The 19,910-nt window shown below is 40.8% G+C and overlaps 1 protein-coding gene across 16 annotated transcripts in view; it reads left to right on the top strand.

The window, feature by feature from the left end:
• Nucleotides 1-19,910, top strand: part of YAP1 (Yes1 associated transcriptional regulator) — a 180,127-nt gene that overhangs the window by 142,955 nt on the left and 17,262 nt on the right. For 9 of the 16 annotated variants that reach the window (XM_045019291.1, XM_045019264.1, XM_045019255.1 and 6 more), the window contains 2 exons: nucleotides 2,374-2,421; nucleotides 17,989-18,119. In XM_045019291.1, the coding sequence (XP_044875226.1) occupies nucleotides 2,374-2,421; nucleotides 17,989-18,119 (179 nt within the window). The remainder of the gene's footprint in view (nucleotides 1-2,373; nucleotides 2,422-17,988; nucleotides 18,120-19,910) is intronic. The other 7 variants (XM_045019309.1, XM_045019278.1, XM_045019274.1 and 4 more) reach the window with 1 other exon arrangement.

Below are 19,910 nucleotides of genomic sequence, written 5' to 3'. Positions count from 1 at the left end.
GCGGCCCCTGATCAATGGCTCAGCCAGGTGCAGAGGCAGGCTTCTCGCCTGTCCTGGGACCATGGACCGCACTGCACCCCGGAAGTGGCCAGCAGCAGGTCCAGTTCCAAGGCAGAGGCGCGCACAGCTCTCGCTCGCAGACACTGCCTCCCGGCCAATGGGAGTGCGGAGCCGGTGCTCGGGGCAGGGGCAGCGTGCGGCGCCTTGTGGCCCCCCGTTTAGGAACTGGATGTGCTGCTGACTGCTTCTGGGGTGCAGGCTAGTGTCAGAACAGGTAGGGACTACTAGCTTTTACTGGCCGGCCGCCAGGGTCCCTGGGTGCTGAGCAAGGCGACCCAGTACTGGGTCATGACCCAAAGTTTGAAAACCACTGCTCTAGACTTGCTAGATGCAAGACTTTTTCCTCAGCAAAATTCCCAAAGAGCAAACATCTTCACTAGTTGAAGTGTCATTATGATGGTACAAGTAAGAGAGCACCACAGAGTAATGATCTTATTGGAGATTTCTCTGAGAATATTTTTCACCTCCAAAGAGCTCAGACTGATACAAGAGCCAGAGGGGCTGGTTCCCCACATCTGCTTGTCCTTCATTTTAAGGAAAAACCTTTTCAATATCACTTTTTTTTTTAAGTGTGATTTTAGAACACATTGCAATCCAAAGGATACAAAAGTGTTTTTCAGATTACATGCTCTAGGTAGAGGAATGACCTCGTTACTGAAATTCATCCACTTCCAAATGGTGTGAAGGCTGAAAAATTGAATAGGCTTTGCTGGGTTTGGAACCTGTTGTTCTCTTGTGTCTAGGTATTTCAAACCTGGTGCTTAAATGTTACGCCATTCCCTCTAGAACTTTTCTAGTAACAAAAACTGGTCATTGAGAGAATGGTTGGTCTGGGAGTCAGGAACTCTGGATTTTGAATCCCAGCTCTGACTCCCTTTGTGACCTTGGGGAACCCATCAAACCTTCCACCCAAGTTTCTCCATTTGTAAGATGCAATAACGTTTATTTACTGTCTCACAGGGTATTGTGAAGATTAATGATTGAAAGCACTTTGAAGATGGAAAGTGCTGTAGAAATACTCACTATTCAAATAGCCCAGTGTTTTCAAAGGATAACAGCAATATAAGTAGGAACGTTGCAAAGACAAAAGGAAAACATCATGCACTGTAATTTAGTTAAGCCAGCTTTCAACACTGGGTAGAGGTGCTCCAAATATCCAGTTAGTAGTGAATTAAGTATATTCACTACTAACTAAACACACAACCCATTATAAGCAGCTTCTTTAAATAAGTTACAGGAAGGAAAATGTGAGGGGGGAAAAATATATATATGTGAGACATTGCTTATGTTGTCATAATAAGGAAGTAATTCCGAAAGTGTAATTATTTACTTACAAGCAGCATACTTAACAGAGCATTTAACATGTTCCTTTTTTACTTCGTCTGTTTTAACTAGCTTTTAATTTAACAATTTACCCAGATTCGGTTGTAGATTATGGACTTGGTTAGTTTTGCAACTGAGTAACCTTGGGGAAGAAAACCCAACCAGACCATGTCGTCTGTTTCCACAATCGCCACTTTAAAAGTTCCATTAACATTTTTCTTTCTGGATTTTTGATAGAAGGTTAGCTATCATCTTGTCCCAGAAATTTAGGTTATCCTCAGCTTTGTAGAACTGATGAGGGAAGCACTGACACCCTAGTCTTTTCTTTGAGAAAAACTTTTAAAGTCTTATCCTCTTCCCTTTCCACTTTGGTGATGGGCCTTATATCAGGAGAGGATAATATCTTCATGCCCTCTTTCTTTTTCTTCGTCACCTGTGGTATTCTGTCCTTGACCTGGAGTCTGATTCCCATTGTCCCTTTTGAAATCAAGGCCTGTTTGTAGGAATCTTTAGCATCTCTTAATATAAGTTAGGTCATCTTTAAAATTCGGTACTTCTTCTTAAGGTGTGCCTAAATAAGATAGCATCAGGACTCTTTCTGCTTAAGCACCCAGTCCTCTGCTGTTCCTGCTTTGCTATTAATCCTCCAGCAAACATCTGTCCTATGCTAGCATGCTTCTAGATAGGCCTTGTAGTTTTCCTACCTCAGCTCTCCTTGAGAAATCTGACTAACGTTGGATCAGGTGACCGTCAGTTCCCTCCATGTTCTCCTTCGCCGGTTAAGTTTTTCTGTCATGTTCACATGCTCAGTAAACATTTGAGTTTTGTTTCATTGTGAAGTGATTTTCATCAAGTCTTAACTCCCTTACATTGTCTCATCTCGGGTTGTCTTGGGGACTTGATACTACAAGATGGTGTTTGTAAGTCAGCCTGCACAGCCAAATCATGCAGCTTAAAGTAATTTTTATCCATCTTATTTTTTACTCTTAGGCATTGCGGAATATCAGTCCCAGCACAGCAAATTCTCCAAAACGTCAGGTAGGCTCTTAACTGATGATTCAGTGTAATAAGAAACAATTAAAGTATTAAATTAGGCTAGCTGAGGAACTTGTTTTACATGAAGCCATGAATAACAGCTGGCTCTGCCATACACCTTTTTAAGCCACTGCTCTAGTTGTGATCCCTAACATCGATGTTAAGAGTGCTTCATTACTTCATTGTTGTTTCAGTATTTTAAAGCAAACGTGGAATTTGTTACACTTTTCGCATTGCAAAGAACTTTCTCTTGTTTTTCATTCTTGATGATATTGAAATTCCAATTTTCATCCCATCAGAATAGATGTGTAAGCAAACTTCCCATTAAATGTAATGTAATAGCTAGTGGTTTTTAAATAATCTTCAGACATGAAGTATGTTCTGATCAGCACAGTGTTTATATCTAAAACAAACATTATCTTGAGATCAGTACCCTATACATTAATTCACTGAATAAAAGATCACCCAGAATATTTACAAGAGTATTTTTTTCCCTTTGTGTATATATAACAGGATAATTGAGAATAAATTAAACTGTCAAAATAGTTGCTGGAATCAGATAATATGCAACATGGAAATCAAAAATCAGTCATTTAAATTCTGTAATTAAACAGGCACTAATTATGCCCAAAATCAAAACAAACAAAAAAAATATCAGTGCAAGAGGAAATTATCAGAATTTAAGGAGTAATAGGATTCCGAATACATAACCAGTTGAATGTGAATTCCTCTCAAACCATTCGGAATTGGAACCATTGGAAAGCAATGTAATATATTGCGGAAAAGGTGGTTTTCCCTAGATGTGCTCTTAGGACTGAATTGTCCTAAGAACTTGCAGTCATCATGGTTATTGTTAATATACCCATTCTTTGGACAACACTCATTGGCAGTTTGTGTGTAGCATATACAGGCTTTGTGCTGTGCTTTTTACTGTAAGAAAACATAGTATAATGAAAACCTATATATCCTGCACATCTGCATCCAGACTCCGCTGAAAAATAGTGTCAGAAACCATCACCTTAAAAAATTAATTTCTAGCCCTTATAGTTGCAAACAGAACCTTCAAAGTAAAACACATGCTGTGCTGTCTTCTTGAGCCTGCAAACAGATATCCCTCCAAAAAATAGCTATCCCGTTTATCTTTGCCATCAACTCTGAAACCTAAAAATGATCATTAAAATGCCAACATTACTTCACTGATAATTTTAGGAGCGAGACATCACTGTTGGATGCAGAGGTGAAAAATGGAACAACTGGTTGTTAAGGCTTGCTGGATGAGGGAGTAATTCAAGTCTATCACGAAATTAAGTTACCTAGACTCTTGGTCACAAATGGATGGTAAAGAGGAGCTTCTTTTCCACCCCCTAAAATCCCAAACTGCCTTCCACACCTTCCCACCTTATACCAACCGAACTGTCAGAACTTCCACCTTGTCTTCCTTTCCCACAACAGCTGTTGCAGATACTTGAGAACACACAAATATGCAGCAGATTGAAAAATTTGGGGACAGTATGAATACCAAAACAATGAAGAAAATATTACACGGAGCATTTTCATATTTAACTCAGTACAAGTGTCAATGTTTTAAACTACTTTTGAATTTCTGGTTAATCATTATACAATGCAACAGAAACCAGAGGGACCAGAGTGCAGTTATGGGGTCTTGAGTTTAATTAGTTGGGTAGATTAGAGCAGCTAAAAAATTATGATTGGTCTTGGAGTCCTTAGTGATTTCAGCATCTTTGCCTTAAATGACATGTATAAGTTAGCTGAGGACCTCTGCCACTTAACAAGCATGAGACTATTCTCAACAGTTGTCCACACTCAATCCTATTTTATGATCTGGGATTGGTTAATGAGGCATGTGGGAAAAGCGAGATTAAAGTCTGATTTATTAAATTCAGGTTTATGTTGGGGCTTAACATTGCTCACATCAGGTCATGGGACCTATTGTGTACTAGTCTTCCTTTTGTTTTAAAAGACTTAGGTTCAGAGTGCTCTGAGGTAGACAGAACACAGCCAGTAGGTTACTCTGTTGATGGCCTGGAAGAGGTTATAAAGCATTTTTTGTTCTCGACTGTTGATACAGTGGCATCTAAAAGTACCTTTTGTTTATGCTTTCCTCATATGTCACTTTACTAAGATGATGATCTGCCACAGATGGAGGAGGGAGATTAGAGAATTACTAGTGGAAATTGTGCTCTAAGTTTCTTGGAGGTTTTAGGTCCGTGTCTCTGGCAATAATATAATTGAAGTCACAATCAGCATAACTAATCCAGGTTATGAACAGCCTGGTGAATTAGGGCTGTCTTTAGTCAGAAATATACTTCTTCAGTAGACTACTACTTCTTGTCAGGTCATTCCTCTGTTTGCTTATTAAAATCCATCATCTTTAGATTGGATTAGTTGCTTCCACAATGGTAGATTCTTGTTTTTGGGACAAACAGGATATCTTCTCTAGCCAAGTGTCAGCTTTTTTTCACAAAGCTTCAAGAGACCTTGAGAATGCTTCATGCTGTGGCCAAGTTGGATTCATTGCCTTTATTAGTGGGATCATTGATCTGTTTTTGGTGGAATCTTTCACTGTCTCTACTTGGGAGGTCAGGGAGCCATTATCTCTCTCCCTTGTGCAAAAATATGTCTTGATGCTGACCACTCATCAACCATTTCCATTTTGGGAATGGATACTGAGAACTCTGTGGTAAGGTGGCTTTGACTTTTACCTGAACAGTTAGATAACCTTGACACCTTTCAGTCCACTCTGAGATCTGAATATGGTACTGAGATTTCACTGGTTTTGTTGGTTAATTCTTTTAGCTGTCAGCTGCCTTGGATAGGATTAAACATGAAGTGTTTTGAGTCTGCAAATACTACCAGTGGCTGGGTTGTTTTGTTTTTTTTTCTGTCAGGGATCTGAGAGGGGTGCTATTGATCAGTTGCTAATCTTTGTGAAGCGTACTGCAAAGGGCTCTATGTTTGTAGGGGGACTTGAGTTTCTCATAACTCCTATATATGTCCTAACAAAAAAAAATCCAGAGCATCTGAAAGTGGAAGTTGCAACTTCCTTTTTGGGTGAAGATAGAGGAAATCACTCTCAGCTATTGCTGCTACTTGGAAATCCAGAAGCACACGAAGCATTTAGGTAGGGACTTGTACCAACTCATCACAATCATCAGAGTGCCTAACAAATATCTAAAGTTGCAAATATTAACAAAGAGTAAACATATCCCCTCAGTTGAGCTGTTCACCGTATCATTTCTGGATGGTTCTCCCCACCACCAGCCCAGTCGTTATCACCAATATCTTACCGGAAGTCAGCTTCAGCCAGCTTCTCATCTAAATCCCATATGTGGACAGACTCTGGGCAAGTAGAGACTCGATACTGCCAAGGTCCTGTGAAAAGGTAGAGCTGTATGTCATCATTAATATCATTGCAGCCCTAAACAGCATGCATTCCTCCACTAGTAGGCTCACATGCCTGTTTAAGATAAGAACAGCCATACTGGGTCAGACCAAAGGTCCATCTAGCCCAGTATCCTGTCTTCCGACAGTGGCCAATGCCAGGTGTCCCAGAGGGAGTGAACAGAACAGGTAATCATCAAGTGATCCATCCCCTGTCGCCCATTCCCAGCTTCTGTCAAACAGAGGCTAGGGACACCATCCCTGACCATCCTGGCTAATAGCCATTGATGGAGCTATCCTCCATGAATTTAGTTCTTTTTTTTAATCCTGTTATAGTCTTGGCCTTCACAACATCCTCTGGCAAAGAGTTCCACAGGTTGATTGTACGTTGTGTGAAGAAATGCTTCCTTTTGTTTGTTTTAAACCTGCTGCCTATCAATTTCATTTGGTGGCCTGTAGTTCTTATGGTGTTATGAGAAGGAATAAATAACACTTCCTTATTTACTTTCTCCACACCAGCCATGATTTTATAGACCTCTATCATCTCTCCCCTTAGCCGTCTCTTTTCCAACATGAAAAGTCCTAATCTTATTAATCTGTCCTCATACAGAAGATCCTCATCCTTGCTTTAAAAAGCCCTGCACAGTCCTAGCTCCTGCCTGTCTCTCTTCTCTCTCTCTTCCCTGACTCTCCCCATTGTCATCTATGCCATCTTCGGTGTGGTCCTGTGTAACTGGAGCTCTCTCCCAGTCCACCATACCTCCCCACTGTGGTCCTTGCTCTCTAATTCAAATACCTCTTTCAAATTGTCTCCTCTTCCACCAGACCTATTAGCTCCTGTTCCTCACCCACTTTGGAATGAGAATTAACAAAAGAGCCAAGAAATTATTTTTTTTAGAAGGAGATGTGAGACACACATGGCAAACACATTTGCTCAGTCATATGCTTTTGTTTTTCCATATTTCTCATCTGCTTGTTGCCTGCTTAAATTGTAAACTCGTCTGAGTAAAAGCATGATCTACTTACACTTTGCTACTAAATAACTAAGGACCTTTAAAGAGTGGTTGAGTTTCTTCTTTAATTATTTTTAAGTTCATTTTAGCTGTCACTGTCTCTCTGTCCTAATTTGTGTGGTTAATGTGTGTATGCCTAGAGCCAGTAGGTGTGTTTTGTAAATAAATGTTTTAAATGCTAATAGAAACACTGAGGTAGATGGCAGTAGTATCTCTCAGAACTTTTCTTGTACTTTTAATGATAAGCTAGGCAAATAAAACTATAGAAATATCATTTTCTAAACATTTTTGGCAGTAAAAACAAAATTTAGCAACTAAAAGATTTTCTCCACATTGAGCTTTTTCAGAAAACAGAACACTAATGTGTACATTTAAAATAAAACCTCAGTGAATCTTTCTTTAAAAAAAAAAAACCAACCATATCAATCAGGCAGGAGCATAAATCAACTTTTTCTGGTTTTAGAAAATAATGGGGAATTAAAAAAAATTAAAAAATAACACTTTTGTGTAGGAGGCAGTTGTGCTCTAAAGTTGGCAAGCTTAGAACTGATACTAAGGGGAATTTTTTTCATCCGAATGTTACACGACTAGGACAAATGGCGAGAGCTGGTAGTGTAGACATGTACTCGGTGTCTGGTACCATTATACTGACACACAGCTTTCCAGCCAAGTGGCAGGGAATGGACTAGACTCCAGACTTCAAGCAGGGATGCTGGTGTCGGCCAACCCAGGACTTTCTGGGCTATATGTCTTCACTGCCATACAAGGTGTGTGTTTTGCAGCAAGATAGCTAAATCAACTTAGTTATCTCATTTTAAAATCCTAGTGGGGACAAGGCACTGTAGTTTTACCTCAGTGTTGCTAGTCGAGATCTACCCCAAGTAGGGGAGGGGGACATAGTGTTGACTGCAACTAGCTTCATTGAGGTGAAAGCTCAAGTTAGCTATCTCACTGTAAAAACACATTTTTTTGCAGTGATGACAGATTTTGGCTCCAGTAAACATTTTTGATCAACTAAACTTAAAAAAAGAGTTCCTTCCCAAAATCTTAGGAAATTATAAACTATCTTTTGTTAGTAAGTGGCATTGCACAGAGTATGTAAGTAATCAGAAATATTGGCTTATTGTCTATATTCAAATTGTTGAATAAAGTAACTTTGGCCCTCTTTGTCTAGAAAGACACTGGTATTCTATGTACTTGGAGGTTAATTCTGATAGACTGTCTTGTCTTAGGCCATGAGCCTGCGTTGTACATCATCTCCACAAAGCCCCAATAACCTCTGCTGCACTCACACAGTCTATCTGTATGATGCATAATGCAGCACCACCACCATAGGCCCTGATTCAGGAGAGTACTTCAGTCCATATTTGAGTACTGTCCTGAATTGGGGCCTCAGAGTGTAAGACTTCTTGTGAGTTCTTTGGCAGAATGTTTCTTCATAAAACAGCGTATGACTGTCTCTAATGTTCTGTCTTTTCTGTGTAGGTAAAACTTTTGCCAAAGCATAGAGTTATGTCCATCAGAACTGCAGCTCACATTTATGTGGTTAGGATTTGATGAAGAGGTTGCTTGATCTCACGTATTGCTAAGAAATGTGAAAAATGTTATGGAGAACACTCTAATGCACAAAAGTGTCTAGAAAATCTAAACAAGATGAGATCTGAACAGTTGCTGTCAGTGAAAGGGTGCCCTATGTGGTTGAATTCTGGGCGGCATGCTGTCTGGCAAAAGAACGTATAAGACGCAAAATACGTTCATTAGGTTTACTGCAGAGGTAACATTACTGTTTCAGCTTCATAGGCACTGCTGTTACAAATTTTATGTGGCTTCTGAAACTGCATATCTAAGCTCCTTATTGAGAACAATAAATCTAAGTTAAGTGTTTATTTGTTTAATATGTGGTGAAAATAGTGTTAATGTTACTAAGGGCAGGTCTACACTAAGGGCGGGGGTCGAACTAGGGTACGCAAGTTCAGCTACGTGAATAGCGTAGCTGAACTCGAAGTACCCTAGTTCGAACTACTTACCCGTCCAGATGCCGTGGGATCGAAGTCCGCAGCTCCAAGGTCGACTCCGCCACCGCCGTTTGCAGTGGTGGAGTACCGGAGTCGACCGGAGCGCGCGGGGAGTTCAAACTATCGCGTCTAGATTAGATGCGATAGTTTGAACTCCGAGAAGTCGAACTCACCGCGTCGACCCGGCAGGTAAGTGTAGACTAGCCCTAAGAGGTTGGTGTTTTTCTATTAGTTCAAATGTGGGAGGAGTTTGAGTATCAATTACTGGAATTTACACAGTACAAAATACTTGTTTGTATATGTGTGAAAAAAATAAAACAAAATACTGTCCCCACTGGCAACAGAACAAACGTTTAATGGATTTGCAAAAAAAGCAAAATAATGTACGGGGTTTTTTTCACCCAATCATAGCAATAATTATTATTTTAAAAAACTATGTGTGTCCAAGGCCCCCCAAAATGAAACTAGTACAGAGAAATCAGTCCATGGCTATAGAACCCACTGTATCTCTTGCAATTTTTTTGTATGACTCCAGTGGCCTAAGAACACATCCTTGTACCTAGTACAGAGTTATACTGTCCTGCACCAAATTACCATCAGTTCTTTAAGAGCTGGCCCCTGTGGGTGCACATGTGCTCTGTGCGCCCAAGACCAGAAATTCTTCAATAGCAGTGACTGTTGGTCTGCGCCTCCAGACCAAGCTCCCAACCAAGGGCATACAGTGCAGCATGGACCAGCTGTCTCTCCAGTTTCTTTCTACCACTTGTGCTCTGGAACAGAACCTCCTGTGTCCGTCCTCTTTCCAGCATTCCTAGTTGATTTTCAGACCTGTAAATAATTGTAGCTTTTATATTTAGATAGATTAGTTAGTTCGGGGTCAGGGTGTCTCTTCCCTTTGTTCCCACACAATTTGGGGTACCTATCATGCCCAAAGTTCCAGGCTTCAAACCCTGCCTGGCCTGCCTACAGGTCTTCCCAGTGAATGACCCGCATGAGAGCTGCCTGTACTGCCTCAGGGAAGTGCACATCCCCTTGAGGTGTGGTATCTGTTGTGGTTTTATCCCCCACACACCAGGCAGTCTCGGAAGTTCAGACTCTAGAGACACCTTATGGAGATATCCATGAAGCCTCACTTGGCCCCAGGGCCCTCGCACTCCCCATATAGCCAACCTGAGCCTCCAGGCAGCACCCCTCCAGCTCCAGGATCCATTGGTGGTTCTTCAAATGATGCTCTCCAGTTATATTCCACTGAGAGGTTACGCATTCGTGCCATGCATCTGGAGTTGGAGAATTTGAAAGTAGTACACCTCTACCTCGATATAACACAACCCGATCTAACACGAATTCGGATATAACGTGGTAAAGCAGTGCTCCGGGGGGGTGGGGCTGCGCACTCCGGCGGATCAAAGCAAGTTCGATATAATGCAATTTCACCTATAACATGGTAAGATTTTTTTGGCTCCCGAGGGCAACGTTGTATCGAGGTAGAGGTTGGTCCTTGCATGCACCTTGGCTTGCCTCATGCTTCCATCTGTGGCGATAAAGGATGGGGTGGACTGACTGCTTCTTCAGTTTCTTCTCATTGCCCTGTGGTCCACATCAGAACTCTCTGTCCTTGCCTGTGATGCATGTCTAGAAACAATAGTTGTAAACTACTGTAAAAACTGTTTAAAAACTATGTACAAGTTTTATTTCTTTTCTAGTTTTTAAAAGTTTCTAATAGTTACCAGCTTCCGTTGTTTTAGATAAACTTGGGGTTTTCACACACCCCCCACCACCCATGTGCAGATACCTCACTATGCTCAGTTTCCTCCATGCCCAAGGACCGTTCTAAACGAAGGCATGAGGAAGGAAAGGGTAAACACCTTCATAAAAAGAGGAATAAATCACCTTACAAATGCTCAAAAAGAGGTCTGTCTACCTCTGACACCACATGGGATTTCGTGCCCTGGATTGGGTGCATCTGGAGCTCACAAAGAAGAAAGGCCACTACCTATGGTGCCAGGAGCAATTAGTGCCTCAAAATTTTACTCTCAGAGGTGAAGTTCAACTCCAGCACTAAGCAGACATGGAGGGGACTGTTCTTCATCTATCTGAGCGGTACCAATCCAGCAAGTCCACCGCTTCCAAGATGGCATGGGCAGGTCTGGTTTAAACCCAAGACACCTACTAGCTCTCCTCCAATGAGAATTTGATAGGCTTCTCGAGCATCTAGAAATTTGTATAGATCCAGAATCTCCAATCTTCTCACATCTGATTCTTCTGAGAAACATCCCAGCTTTATCAATGTGACGTACGTTGGTCCTGAGCTCCAACCGTCAGGTGGAAGCCCTAGCACCGTTGGTGCACCACTTACGAGCTCCTGTCCCTGGTGCATCGAAGTCGGGTCATGTGGTGCTTTCAGCCCCAGCATTTAAGCCTGATGACTCCTGTTCGTCAGCCAAAAGTGATCGAGTATCAACAGCAAACTTGTAAAGAACCATTGTCCTGACCGGAGCTTCCAGAGTTACCTGGATGTCTTTGTCTCATGGCAAGCCACACTGTTTGTCAATGGACCAATGGTACCCACCTCCATATTCATATGATTTTGGCCACTGGCTATATCTGTGCCGCTAAGATCCATATTTTCAGGCACCAGAGAGGAGCCACAGTTCTTGCAGGAACCTTTGACTGATTAGGAGCAATCTGAACTGCCAGATCCACCAGCAGCACTTCTTGCTCTCCCCAGATGAAGTACTGACACCAGCCTCTCCCTTACCTCCAGAAGATTACAAGCAGTACCCGGACCTCCTAAGGAGGATTGCTGACTCTTCAGATCTTGCTGGAGGAGGTTCAGGAACCTACCCACCAACTCCTGGACATCGTCCAGGCTACAGCTCCCGCTAAGCTGGCCCTTCCCAACAGTGAGATCCTATGGAGCCCACTAAGAAAATGTGACATATGGCTCAGAGGACTGAGGGAAAAGTACTTTGTTCACTCAAAGGGAGCAGAATATTTGTTTTTCCAACCCTAATCCCAACTCATTAGTGGTCCAGGCAGTAACAGAGCAGAGCAGGTCATCCTCTCTGGACAAATATATGAAAGACTGAATCTTTCTGGCAAGAAGAATTTCTCTTTGGCTGACCTATTATTCCCCGTAGTGAATTATCAGGCAGAACAAAAAGTAGCCAGTATATTGTTCCTGAGCTACTCAAGGCTTCAGCTCCAGAGTGGATGCCTTCCTGGTGCAGTGGTTGGACCCGCTGATGTATTCCTTCCCTCCCATACCTTTGCTACCTTGCATCCTCAGGATGATCAAGCCGGACAATGCAGCAGTGATCCTGATAGCTTCCTGGTAGTGGAGACTGTTCTGATTCACCACTATCCTACAGTTGGCCTCTCACCCATGCATTCACCTTCAGCCATTTCCTTACCTACTGTCTCAGAATGAGGGCAAAACCAGCCACCCCAGTCCAGCTCCTCTTTCTGACAGTGTGGTTTTTAGATGGACAAGGAACATAGGGAAAAACTGGTAATAGGATGTCCAATCCATTCTCTACAAGGAAGTGCTATGCCACCAGTTGAAAGTGATTCTCCTTGTGGTGTCAGCAGCACCACTAACCTGAGAAACTGGGAATCCCTCTAATTCTCTAATATCTTCTCTCATTGAAGACATCTGACCTGTTTATCAGTTCCCTAACAGTACATCTGGCAGCTATTAATGCCTTACATCCTCCGGTGAAGAACTGCGCTGTTTTCACCCATCTCACTACCGTGACCATCAGAATGTAAACCTGTCCCCACTTATAAAGCTGAGACTCATCCTTTCGACTCTTATGAGCTTGCTATTTGAACCTTGAACCTCCTGCTCCCTTTACATCTATCTATGAATGTAGATAGCTTGGAGGACAGGAAGCCCCACTCACTTAATGTACACAGGACTCTGGCCTTCTGCTTACACAGGACAAAACCTTTCTGGAAGTCTCCAAGGTTGTTCATCACTATCGCTGAAAGAATGAAAGGGAAAGCTATCTTTTTCCCAAAGACTTTGAATGGATTTCCACCTGTGTCCTCCTCTTTATGATCTTATAGAACCCCCTCCTCAGGGCCCATTTGATTAGAGTGTAAGCAGCCTTAGTGGCTTCTCTGCAGGGAATCCCTCAGAGAGAGAGAGAGAGAAGCAGCAACTTGAGGCTCCATTCAGACCTTCACCCGGCATTACACACTAGTTCAGGCTTCAGCTGGAGATGCTTCCTTTAATTTAGTGATCCTCCAGTCTGTGGTGCATCTTGCTTCCTCACACCCACCTTCTAATTGAAACACTGTTTTGGACTCTTCCATAGTAAATACCCCTACAAATTACCACTGGAAGAAGAAAGGAAGAACTCCTTCTAGGAATGGGATTTATGGTCCCTTTGGGTATTCACATTCCACCTTCATTCCCCTTTGCTCAGGTCCTCTTTGGATTCACAGTAGAGCAGGAACTGGAGCGGTGTTTGGTCTGCATTACTCCTTATATCCTCGGCTGGGAGCATGAGGAGGTGTCTGGTACAGTTGTTGACTAACGGGCACTGCTATTGATGAATTTCCAGTTCCGGGAGCACATGCACACCCGCAGAGAGGTAACGCACATCTTGACGTTACCATCCTTTACTAGTGCTGTTTTCAGCCGTAGTAAAATTTATTCACTAAGTATTCTGTAATATAATCTTTCCTCTACTTTCACTGCAGTCTACCCAACACTCAGATGTTATTCCAATTAAGCCCCGAAAATAATGCAACAGATGTTGTAAGGGACACTGGTATTAGAGGAGCTTTTGTCTTTTTAAAAGACTAGAACACCTGCAAAAGCAATTCAAGCCAACAGGCTGCATATTAATCAATAGTCCAAAATTAGTGCAGATCTATGGAAATTACAATTCTTCCACAATTCTTAGGTCAAAGGCCATTTTGAATATCCCATTCATATTTTGCAATTGAATTTTGTAACCTAGTTGGCTTGTGCATACTAAGTGTTAAGCAAACACGTTGAAAATAAACTTTTTTGTGATAACTGTATGTAGAATCAGCAATACATTAAGACAACTTACTGGCTGAGCAAGGGCAAAGTTATTACTGAATTCTCATAAAGGTTTGAGAAAACAGCTTTTCTATTTAAAATTAACAGCAAGCAACTGAAAGACAGAGTGAAATTAATGGGTGACCCATTGCAGATTACTACATGTTATGCATTAATGAGTAAGGGTCTGATCTTGAAAACAGAGGCACTAGCATGAACCCCCAATTGTGCCTTCCAACAGGATCTAATGCAGGATTGATCCTGGAATTTTTCACTAATATTATAAAAGTTTCTTTATATCCTGAAACAAAGGGGTTGATTTCCCTAATGCAGTTCAGCCTTAATTAATTTCTGGTGTTCTTATTATAACTGGAGAATAGGCCTTGGTGTATATAAATGATTCATGGACCCCATCTAGTCAGGTTGTCAGTGAGGATTGAACCCAAATTGTGTATCTGAAAACATGAGCCTTTATTGCTTGAGATAAAAGACATGTCTGTGTGTTTGCTGAGAGGCAATAGCAGACTCTTAAACCTCGATATGTGGTGTAACTACTAGAGTGGGACTTGGGTGCTGTTCTCAAAATCAAAGAGGAGATGTTTGCATCTTCTTATACCCAATAGCACAGTGGTTAAGGTAGTCATCTGGCATGTGAGAGACCTAGGTCTCTCTCCCAGGTGAGCATCCTAACCACCAGGGTATTGGTTATTCTAGGGTAGGGAAGCCTCTGTCTCTTTTCTTGAAGCTGTTCCACTCTGTATAAATAATTATTCAATTGGGCGAGCGAGAGTGACTCTAGATCGTTGATTATGGCATTCACCGGGATGGGGGAATATGCCTGGGTTCAAGTCCCTGTTCCAATGAATATTTAATTAGTTATACAAAGTGGAATAGCTTCAATGTGAGAGAGGCGCACACACCCCCTTCCACTCCCGAATAGCCAATAGCCTGGTGGTAAGGGTACTCACCTGAGGAGGGGATTTGCTCCAGAGTAGGAATTCAAATCCAGGTCTCCCACATTCCAAGAGAGTGTTCTAATTGCTGGACTGTTGGGTATAAGGGAGCAATGTAACCATCACTTCCTCCTAGATTTGGGGAATCTAATCCTGTGTGTCCATATTTTCTTTGCTTTCATTAAAACAAAAATGCCCAAAATCAAAACATTTTTTTTCTGACAATTTTAATTTGTTGAAAATTCTGAAAAATTTTGCTTAGGTCTGACCCAAAATTGTTTGGAACTGTCAACAAACCAAGAAATGAATTATTAAAACAACTCTACTCATGTAAAAAGTATGATGAAACTAAAAGGAAAAGGCTCTTTTAAAAGACTCAGTTTTCTAAGCTCCATTTTGAACAAGTTATACACTTTGTGACTATACAGTGAAGCTGTTAAAAACTTGTGTAACTGTAAAATAAACAAACTTGAAAAAGACCAGCTGGATAAGTTACAGAATGCTGACCTCATTTTTTTTAAAGTAACTTTATCTAAGGAGTTGACAGATCATTTTGGTCTTGTAAATAATATCCAAAATTAGAATTTTATATTAACATTGTGAGTTTTAAGCCTTTATTTTCCCAAAGGTAGTTAGAAAAGTTTGACATACTTACAAAAATAGGAAGAGATCAAGCCACAGTAATCTCAGCCAGAATTTTGTCAGACTTGTATTTTTGCATCTAAAAGGTCAGATAGTTCAAAATAAAGAGCCGTTTTTTAAACATGAGAAAATATATTATTTATTTATATATTATTTATATTCATCAGTCTGTAAGTAATTAACATCTTGTTCTAACACTGGTAAATCTTAGCGGATTTCAGGAAATGTGGAGTGAGGGTCTAATATTCCTCTTTCTTCAGTGGGAAGTGCTGGTATGTAGACACAGGAGCTCTTTGACACAGTAACTTCAGTGCAGTCAGTTTATAGCCACACTACATTAAATGTGATACAGTGCTCACACTTTTTTGGAAATGAGGTGTAGTTGAATCAAGGGGGAAATCCTTACTGACTAGATACAAGCTTCAGTTACTCTGTAGATCAGGGGTCGGCAACCTTTCAGAAGTGCTGTGCCGAGTCTTCATTTATTCACTCTAAGTTAAGGTTTTGCGTGCCAGTAATACATTTTAATGTTTTTAGAAGGTCTCTTTCTGTAAGTCTATAATATATAACTAAACTATTGTTGTATGTAAAGTTAATAAGGTTTCTAAAATATTTAAGAAGCTTCATTTAAAATTAAATTAAAATGCAGAGCTCCCCCGGACTGGTGGCCAGGACTCGGCACTCGTGCCATAGGTTGCCTACCCCTGCTGTAGATGGTACCTTTGGATAGGCAAAACAGAGGTCCTTGTATCCATCTTTTTTTGATAAAATGCTTTGTTGATCTCTTCAGTCAGATGTGAGAGTTCCTGCAGCTGAATACTTCTCAGATATTCATGTTGCAGTTACAGCCACTCTTGTTTTGACCAAATGGCAAAGGAGGCTTAGTCCCCACTACCATTAGACTTCTCAAGAAAAAACAAGGACAAAGTTCCTTTTTTAAAAAATCAGTAAAGCTATGTGACTGGGTTTTTTTTCCTTTTTTCTTTACTCCCTTCAATTTTATATTGATTCTTCAGCCAATGTAGAGATGAAATCTGGCCTTCTTTCCTGTCACTTTAGCACCATTCGCTTTTGAGAAGGACATCTGAGACTAGTTTTCTTGTTTGTTTGGTTTTTTTAATATTAAATCAGTTGGTGATGCTGACTGTGTGTCTGTGACCAGGACCTTTAAGTAAAATATTATTTTAGTTCATTGTTGTATATGGAGCACTGTTTAGCACGGTACCACAGAAACGGCTGCTACTTAGATCTCAGACATGGAGGCTATTCCGGAGATCCACCAGCCTCCATTCCAGTTCAGAGTGAACATATGTGTCTACACCACAAGTTTGCTTGTGACAATGTGAAATGAAGGGTGACAGAAAATTTTAGACTAGTAAATTCAATCAAATGTACTTGGTAGATACATGAAAAGGGACAATTGCCGAGACCACAGTTAAACAAAGCATACATGGGTATATGATTGCACTCTCTGTAGTTAGGAAAGTGCAAAACCCCTTACCAGAGCCCTGGCAAAGAGGCAATTAAATAAGACAGAGGAGTATCTAGCCACCCCTGCACAGCTGGAATCCTTATGTAAATGCAGCTTCATCCCTGAGCAGGGGGCCTGTAACCAGAGCCCTGCTGCCCAGGGCTGAAGCCAAAGCCTGAGCCCTGGATGTGGGGGCACACAGGCTTCAGGTCTGAGCACTGGGGCTCAGGCTTTGGCTTTGGGCCCCAGCCAGTCTAACGCCAGCCCTAGCAACCCCATTAAAATGGGGTCATGACCCACAGTGTGAGAACCACTGCCAGACTGATTCCCCTTCTTCCTCTCCACCTCCACCCCCCACGAGTGATACCTCATGCAAAGTCTGGCTCAAGAGACCCAGAAAGGAAAAAGTCTACATGTTCTAAAGATTCATTAATCTTATTAACCTACCTCCTCTTAACTCCACAACTGATCCCACCCTTTCCCTTAGAGAATCAAAGGCTTTCTCATTTGATCACATCCTGTCCCTCATTATAGCATCAATCATCCAATAAAGAAACGGTTCAATGTGACTTAAAGTTACCAATCACACAGCAATAAATAATGAATAACAAAAGCACTCAATGAACAGTTTACAAGCAAATTTAAGCCAAAATTTATTCATTTGAAGTAATTATTTCAACAGTTATGAGAAATCAGTCTGTTCGTAAACAATTCCCAAAAAAGAAAGAGTAAAATTATTTGATTACATTGTTTGCAACCACCTCTATTGGTAATTGGATTTTAGTTTGCACATGGGTGGTATCAAAGAACAATTTATTTACTTATATTAATAGTTACAGTTAAGTCATTGTAATAATTGGAGAAATAGCCTGAGCTTGAATTCTCTTTAATTTATTGAGCAGAATGGGGATTCTTCCTTTGACTTTAGACATTTAGTAACTACGGAGACGTGTATTCACCTATACCCTGAAATGCTGATGATGTGCCTGAAAGATCGCATTGAATTTATTAATGTGCTCATTTCTTGTTTTTTCAGGAGTTAGCTCTCCGTAGCCAACTTCCAACTATGGAACAAGATGGTGGCTCTCAAAATCCAGTGTCATCTCCTGGAATGGCTCAAGACCTGAGAACAATGACTACAAATAGTTCCGATCCCTTTCTTAACAGGTTTGTAGGAGTAGCTACTGAAAAAAATTAAGATTCTGTTTAGTACGTGTAATAGTTTATTTTGAACATCTGTCTGTGCCAGAAACTACAGCTGTAATTGAATCTTTCCTTAAATGGCAAGTGAAGTAAAAGTTAAGGATTAAAAGCTATCTCCTCTGGGAGGAAGTAAACTGTTCAGACTTGTAGGAAGGATTCTTATTCAAAGTCGTAACATGTTTCCCTACGCATAGTCTGTTGACTAACAGTCATCTTAAAATTACTGACTCAGAAGAGCTTGTGAATAGCTTGCTATGAGATCAAATGAACTGTGAGGCACATTTACGACTACACTTGGAGGTTAATTTTAAGGTTTTTTCACATAGGGTATTTAGCCTGGCAGTATTTTCACTGAAATAGGATTAGTGCCAGAAACAGTGGTGGGATTTATTTTAAATACCATATTGTTTAAAGTTCATTTGTTTGTTCAAGGAGTTGGCATTTTGGATTGTGCTTAGGCAAAGTATCAATGAAGAAAGGAGAAATCTGTGTCTAGCAGATTTAAGGAAAATAAGGAGCAATTTTTAAAGTATATTATGAACAAAAAGCATCCTGATAATGGCACTGATCCATTAGTAGATTGAAATGGTAGAATTATCAATAATACTGCACCAAAAGCAGAAGTGTTCAATAAATATTTCTGTTCTGTATTTGAGGAAAAAACAGATGATGTAGTGCTATCATATGATAAGACACTTTCCATTCCAGTAGTATCTCATGAGGACGTTAAACAGCAGCTACTGAAAGTTAGACATTTTTAAATCAGTAGGTCCAGATAACTTGGATCCACAAATTTAGTTCCAGAAGACTGGAAGAAAGCTAATGTGCTAATATTAAAAAGGGGGTAAAGGGGATGACCTAGTAGTTATAGGCCTGTCAGTCTGACATCAATCCTGGGCAAAATAATGGCACAATTGATATGGGACTAGATTAATAGAGGATTAAAGGAGGGTAATTTTATTCATGCCAATCAACATGGGTTTATGGAAAATGGATCCTGTCAGACTAACTTGATAGTGGTATTACAAGTTTGTTGATAAGGTACTAGTGTTCATGTAATATGCCTAGACTTTTGTAAGGCGTTTGACTTGGTAACACATGACATTTTGATTTAACAAAAAACCCAGCACAATACATAATTAAGGTGGCATACATTAAATGGATTAAAAGCTGGTCTCAAAATGTAAAAGAGAATCATTATCAAGTGGATTTGTTTCCAGTGGGGGGTCCTTCAAGGATCAGGCTTTGCACTACATTATTTATTATTCTTATCAATGACCTGAAAGAAAACACAAAATCCTCACTGATAAAGTTTGCAAATAATACAAAAATTGGGGGAGTGGTAAATAATGAAGAGGTCAGATCACTAATACAGAACGTGTTGTATCGTTTGGCACAAGCAAACAGTATGTACTTTAATATGGCTAAATATATGTCTAGGAACAAAGAATGTGGGCCATAGTTACAGGATAGGGAACTGCTTCCTGGGAAGGAGTGACTGAAAGGGATTTGGGGGTAATGATGGATAATCAGCTGGACATGAGTTCCCACTATAACACTGTTGCGAAAAGGACTAATGCGACCCTTGCATGCATAAACAAGAAAGTCATGAGGAGGAGTACAGTTGTTATTTTACCTCTGTATTTGGCACTGGTGCAACCATTGCAGGAACAGTGTGTCCAGTTCTGGGGTTCACAATTCAAGAAAGAGGTTGAAAAATTCGAAGGTTCAGAGAAGAGCCCAAGATTGATTAAA

This window comes from Mauremys mutica, chromosome 1 (assembly GCF_020497125.1).
Source record: "Mauremys mutica isolate MM-2020 ecotype Southern chromosome 1, ASM2049712v1, whole genome shotgun sequence".
NCBI classification, from domain to species: domain Eukaryota; kingdom Metazoa; phylum Chordata; order Testudines; family Geoemydidae; genus Mauremys; species Mauremys mutica.
The sequence above is the reverse complement of the archived record's forward strand: the minus strand, read 5'-3'. Positions and strand labels throughout refer to the sequence as shown.